This window comes from Alligator sinensis, unplaced genomic scaffold (genome assembly GCF_000455745.1).
Source record: "Alligator sinensis unplaced genomic scaffold, ASM45574v1 scaffold347_1, whole genome shotgun sequence".
NCBI lineage: Eukaryota > Metazoa > Chordata > Crocodylia > Alligatoridae > Alligator > Alligator sinensis.
Window position 1 is genome coordinate 1,087,172 of NW_005841922.1, and position 6,839 is coordinate 1,094,010.

At 45.3% G+C, this 6,839-nt stretch overlaps 1 protein-coding gene across 1 annotated transcript in view; it reads left to right on the forward strand.

Moving 5' to 3' along the window:
* Positions 1-6,144: 6,144 nt before the first annotated feature.
* MALT1 (MALT1 paracaspase) overlaps positions 6,145-6,839 on the forward strand; it is a 70,331-nt gene continuing 69,636 nt past the window's right edge. The window contains exon 1 of the mRNA XM_006019099.3: positions 6,145-6,189. Coding sequence (XP_006019161.1) covers positions 6,176-6,189 — 14 coding nt within the window. The 5' untranslated portion in view covers positions 6,145-6,175. The remainder of the gene's footprint in view (positions 6,190-6,839) is intronic.

Sequence of the window (6,839 nt, forward strand, 5' to 3'; positions counted from 1 at the left end):
TTATGAAACTAAACACATTTAGTTGAAAGTTGAAAGGTGAGGAGTATAAAATATAAGCTACAAAAGTAATGCCATGGCACACAAATAGATAAAAATACCAAAATACAAGGGGAGATACAAAATGCACACATACAAATTTCAAAACACAATTCCTTATCTTAAAGTGAAAGAAAGAGGAAGGAAGAAAAGGTAGAAGAGGAAAAACATATCCAAGGAGGGGAGAGCAACTGCAGGCAAGCGGAAAAGGGGCTTTCTGCTACAAGACTACTGCACCAGGCAGCACAGTTTGGGGAGAAGGTGAACAGCCAACAGTGGCAAAAGAACAGGTTAGGGACTATTTAGAAAAGCTGTACATATACAAGTCCATGGGGCCAGATGGGATGCACCCAAGGGTGCAGAGGGAGTTGGTTGATGAGATTGCAAAACCACTGGCCATAATCTTTGAAAACTCATGGCTATCATGAGAGGTCCCAGATGATTGGAAAAGGGCAAACATAGTGCCCATATTTTAAAAAGGGAAGAAGGAGGATCCAGGGAACTACAGACCAGTCAAACTCACCTGGAAAAATCATGGAGCAGATCCTCAAAGAATCCATTTCTAAGCTCTTTGAGGAGAAGAAGGTGATTAGGAACAGTCAGCATGGATTTACCAAGTGCAAGTCATGCTTGACCAACCTGACTGCCTTCTATGATGAGGTGACTCACTCTGTGGATGCAGGGAGACCAGTGGATGGTGGTGTACCTTGATTTTAGCAAGGTTTTTGATAGGGTCTCCCACAACATACTCGCAGGCAAGCTAAGGAAGTATGGGCTGGATGAGTGGACTGTAAGGTGGATAGAAAACTGGCTGGAGCATCGGGAACAGAGCTTAGTAATAAATGGTTCAATGTCTAGTTGGCAGCCGTTATCAAGTGGAGTGCCCCAGGGGTCAGTCCTGGGGCTGGTTTTGTTCAATATCTTCATTAATGGTCTAGAAGATGGTATAGAGTGCACCATCAGCAAGTTTACAGATGACACCAAGCTGGGGGGGAGCAGTAGATACACTGGAGGGTAGGGCTAGGATTCAGAGTGACCTAGACAAATTGGAGGATTGGGCCAAAAGGAATCTCATGAGGTTCAACAAGGGCAAGTGCAAAGTCCTGCACTTAGAATGGAAAATCCCATGCATTAGTACAGGCTGGGGGCTTACTGGCTGGGAAGCAGCTCTGCAGAAAAGTACTTGGGGGTTACAGTGGACAATAAACTGAACAGGAGCCAGCTGTATGTCCTTGTTGCCAAGAGGCTTACGGCATCCTGGGCTGCATTGGTAGGTGTGTTGCCAGCATGTCAAAGGAAGTGATTATTTCCCTCTATTCATCACTGGTGAGGCCACAACTGGAGTACTGTATTCAGTTTTGGGCCCCCCACTACAGAAAGGATGTGGACAAATTGGAGAGAGTACAGTGGAGGGCAACAAAAATTGTGAGGGGGCTGGGGCACATGACTTATAAGCAAAAACTGAGGGAACTAGGCTTATTTAGTTTGGAGAAGAGAAGACTGAGAGGGGATTTAATAGCAGCCTTCAACTACCTGAAGGGAAGTTTGAAAGAGGATGGAGATGGACTGTTCTTAGTGGTGGCAGATGACAGAACAAGGAGCAATGGTCTCAAGTTGCAGCAAGTGAAGCTGAGGTTAGATATTAGGAAGAATTTTCTCACTAGGAGGGTAGTAAAACACTGGAACAGGCTACCCAGAGAGGTGGTGGACTCTCCATCCTTGGAGGTTTTCAAGACCTGCTAGACAAAGCTTTGGCTGGGATGATCTAGTTGGGGATGGTCCTACTTTGAGCAGGGAATTGGACTAGATGACTTCCAGAAGTCCCTTTCAACCCTAATTTTCTATGATTCTGCTTTATAATGGGAGCCCATGGACAGCCTGCAGGTGCCCGCATCCCTAGCTGCCCCTGGGCAGGTTCTCTTGGGGCTTTAGGGTCCTGATTCCTAGGTCCTAGAATAGGAACTACTGGGGTGTTCAGGATTGGGTCCCTGAAGTCCTAGGTGTGCTTGCCCTATGTCCCCATTTGCAGAGGCATGCCCAGGGATTCTGACTTGTGGCGTATCTGCAAATGAGGAAACCCCAGGTTTCCCCGCATGCAGAGGCACACCCAGGGATTCTGTCTTGGGGCACATCTCTGCTTCTGACTTGCAGAATTTGCCAGGTCCGAAAAACTCATCCTTACCAGTATTTTAGAGGTAATAAACAATCCAAAACAATGTGATTACCCCCCAGGGGAGAATACAGTAACTAAATGGACTCTACTCCAACACTGAAGTGCTTTCAGTCCAGTATCAAAACACATAAGGTGCACATTTTCACAGGAGCTGACATGAGTGATCATGATCTTCTCATATTGCCAATAATGATCAAACTCAAGAGGAAATCCCAGCAAGAAATCCCAGGTTAAAAGCATGATCTGGGCAAGCTACAGGACGGTCTGACCCAGGGGTGGACAAGATGCAGCCCGCGGGCCAGATGTGATCCACCAGGCGGTCCTCTCTGGCCCACAGGGCCCCTAAAAATTTTAGAAAATTAATATTTATCTGCCCCTGGCTGCCTGTCATGTGGCCCTTGATGGCTTGCCAAAACTCAGTAAGTGACCCTCTGCCCAAAATAACTGCCTGTCCCTGGTCTGACCTGAGCTGAGTTTCTAGACAAATTAAGATAAGAGTTGCCTCTCTCGATGGTGGAAGATTTCAAGGAAACAACAGCTGGCTTCAGGTAATATCTAAACAAAATTGTGCAAGTTCTAGGAAGACCAGAGAAGACAAGGCAGCCATGGGGTATCCTCTAGATCTATGAGATTAGAAAAGGGAACTAAAACCTAAATGCTACTGTTGAAGAAAGGAAGCAGAGAATTAGAGCCCGACTAGCAATATCATACAAAAATTTTGCAGAGTAAAGGAAAACCGAATAAACAGACAGAGTCAAAACACTGAATACAACTGATTGAAAAACAACATTAACAGGGTACATGGTATAATAAACGAATAGACTATGAAACAGGAAAAAGCATCTGTGACTAAAGACAAAAATAGGCATCTTCAGACAGAGGCGAAAGTAGTTGCAGACAGATGGCAGGAGCACAGTGAGGACCTATACAGACACAATCTACATATTGATCCTAACATCTGCAACAGTCTAGCAAGTGAATAACACAGAGAAGAGGATTTGTCCATATTCAGAAAAGCCAAAGAAGTTTGAAATCTTAAAATGGTAAGTCAGGATGAATAGACACTATATCTGCTGAAATGCAAAAACAGGGGAAAGATGCCATTGTTGTAAAATTGTTACAAATTTTTACAATTTTGTAAAATTGTTACAATATATGCAGCGTGATCAGGCAGTCAGAGAGGTGACCAGTGGGCCACCTATGGAAATCATTCCATGTTCCCCAGGGAACCTTCAAATGTGAAAAAATACACTACAAACATAGATGCCAAGTATTACCATGCATCCTTCTAAACAAGCTAGGTTTCAAGTAGAAATCTTACTTGGAGAACAATAAGCATGTTTCAGAGCTGAACAACAGGAAAGATTTTCTCCTTAAGAGCACAGAGTGAAACATACGTAGAACACCATAGACTCCAAGAAGTATGGAGTCCATCCATAGCAAGGAGTATTATGGGTAAGAAGCAAAACATCAGCAAACGAATAGTGACAGCCCACTGCAACAATGCAGTCATTGCAGATTAGCACACCAAGTGACTGGTTCCATGCAACAATTGGAATCAGACAGGGATTTTGCTTATTGCTATGTTTGTTCGACTCTTTGCCTAGAATGTATTGTGTCAGAAGTCATCAAAGAATTTGAAAGGGACAGCTAACAGTTGGAAGAAGATGTGTAACTTCAATTTTGCAAATGATGTTGATTTGATAAGAACAGAACTACAACTAGTAAAGCCAACAGGAAGCCTAGATAATCCTGCATGAAAGTTAGCACAGATGCAAGCTTCTTAATGTTTGTGGGAAATTCTATATTCAATCAGAAATTTACTCCAAAGGTAAGAAAATCAAACCAGTGGATGTATTCAAGTACATCAGAACTTCTATAACAAAAGATAGAAAATGGAAAGCGGAATTGCTGTTATGACTGTAGCACTAACAAAACTGAAAGAAAGCTTGAGAGACAAAAACATATGAAATGCATCTAGACAGAACTTCTTAAAATGACTGAGTTCTCAAAAGGATTGAAAACGTGGATTCTTACAGCAGCAACAGGATAATGAATTCAAGGTTTTGAATTCTGTTGTCTCCAAAGAGTTCTGTAGATACCATATAGCATATCTATGGACTAAGAACTCTATTAGAGAAGCAGCAATTCAATAATTGAATTATTTGAGCTCCTAGTTGCAACAGTAGGAAGACAGGACTGCTCTGGCCACATGACCAGAATAGCAGCCCTAGCAAACACAATTCTTCAGGGAACAACTGAAGAGGAAAGGAAGAGAGGTCACTCAGACATAACCTGGCACAAAAATATCACCTTCTAATGGGATTCACAGGCAAAGCCTCTCAAAGCCATTGAAGAGTAGCTTGAGATTACAATTAGTGTTGTAGATTCATGCCCCACTGACCGAGTCACTCACAGGATAGAGAAGAAAGGTTGTCATTTCTCCTAACAGTAGGGGCCAGAGGTATAAATGCTTAATAGTGGTCTAAACCAGAGTTTCTCAACCTGTGGGTCGCGACATACAAGTGGATTGCAATATATGAAAGGGTCACAAACAAACTTTAAAAATGGATTCTCCTTTAAAGGAGAAAAGCATGGGAAACCATGGGTTTCCCCATGCAGGCTGGCAGAGTTCCAGCCTGCAAGGGACTGCTTTGGGCTGAGGAGAGTGAAAGGAGGGTGATCAGACAGGGGCATTATGTGCATATGTGTGCACAGGCATGCACATGGGAGCCAGGCAGTGTGGAGAGCAGCTCCCGCAGCTTCCCACAGGTAAGTCTACGGGGCAGGGGGCAGGGGACGGGACATAGACGGCACATTGGGGAGACAGGGGGAGCAGAGGTGACACATTAGAGAGGCATGGGTGGGCACATGCTCACCCCCCCGCCCCGGATTTGTACACCCACAACAGGCATGGGGCTGCAGACTTGCTGGACTGGCACAAGGAGAGCCACCTCTGCGACCCAGTGGACAGGACCCAGAGTGGTGAAGCGGAGTGGGGTAGTGAGACTCGTTATTGCTGCCACCACTGCTGGGCCCCCCATGCCAGCCATGCTGCCAGCAGCATAAGGACTAACAGACTCGGGGGCTGCACTGCCCTCACCTCCTCTCACTGCCAGCCACTCGGGTGCCAGATCCTGGCTCTATCTTGCCATCATGGCCTGGCCACTGCCACTGTGGCTCTACCCCGGAGGGGAGGTGGGGTGGTGGACAGCATGGGTGGCCTGAGGGAAGCTGCAGGAGCGGTGGTCGGGACCTGGCAGCTGGGTAGAGTAGAGGCCTGTCCTGAGAGTGGGTGGTGGTGGGAGGAGGTGAGGTGTGTGTCCGTCCCATCCATTACTCCTTGCATTGCTTGTGCCATGGCTGGTGCAGGAGTCCCGGTGGCAGTGGAGGCTTCAATGAGTTTCACCATCCCACTCTGTTTTCCCACATAGAGTCCCACCAGGGCAGCTCCTGCCAGTGCCAGTCTGGCCAGGCTATAGCCCCGTGCCTGCTGTGGGTGCACAAATCAGAGGAGAAATGTGCCCTCCCTCCCCAACACACTGGGGAACTGGAGCCTGGGAGCAGTGGGTCAGGAGTGAGGGGCACCAGCAGGCTGGGGCAGTGGGGGGCTGTGAGTTGGGGGTGATGGACACTGACAGGGCCAGGCAGTTGTTTTCTACTTAAACTATTTACTGAGTTGGGACTGGCCATCAATATTTACAAATGGGTCTCGATACAAGAAAGGTTGAGAACCACAGGTCTAAACCATAAAGTTAATTTTCCCTGGTTTATGTCCCTGAGATGACTCTGCCTTTCTCTTCTTTTTTGCAGGCCAAATTCTTGTCCCACATTTTAGATATTTCTATCATCACAAAATGCACAAGAAATGCTATTATTTGCTCCAGGCCTATGCAAAGCAAGAGTGGCTGTTGTTTTTTCGCTTCCATATATGCTTCTAGACTCCCTTTCTGTTTTACTGTGGGGATGCCACAAACCCTGTGAGTCTTATCAATTTCTTTTATTTTATTAGATTATTAACAGTTCCTCGACAGATTAAAATTCTGATATGCCTAACAGCAAAAACCTTTCAAATACATTTGCATGTCTGTCGTAGTCTTGGAGGGAAGCTGCAGTTCTAGAGTTTCGCATTTCTTTTTGAATGCAGTGCATTCTTCTTCAGGTCTCCTGCATTTGAAAGCTTGTCTCTCCCAACCACGCAGTTAGTCCAGTAAAACGTATCACCCACAAAAATCCTTGCCTCTGCATGCCTGTCTGTATGCTTCATCTCCATGTCGGTGCTGCTCCTTGCTGGTAACCTAGGAGAGTTTTACAGCTTTGGAGCATGGCTGGAGTTTTACAGCTCTTCCTCCCCTAAATACCTGGGCCAGTGGCTGTCAACCTTCAAGGCTAGGCTGGAGACAGCCCTCAGAAGATGCTGGTTCTTCTTCCGCTACAGAAAAGTAACAGAGCAGCGGTTCCCAAACTCACCACCGATTTAAAAGGATACAAAGTACCACCAGCAATTTTTTTTCAGTTCAATCTGAAGTACCACCAGCAAATGTTTGTCATATAAAGTAATTATAATAAAGCTGTTAATATAATTATATGTTATAATATTATATATTATAATATATAATTATAATATATA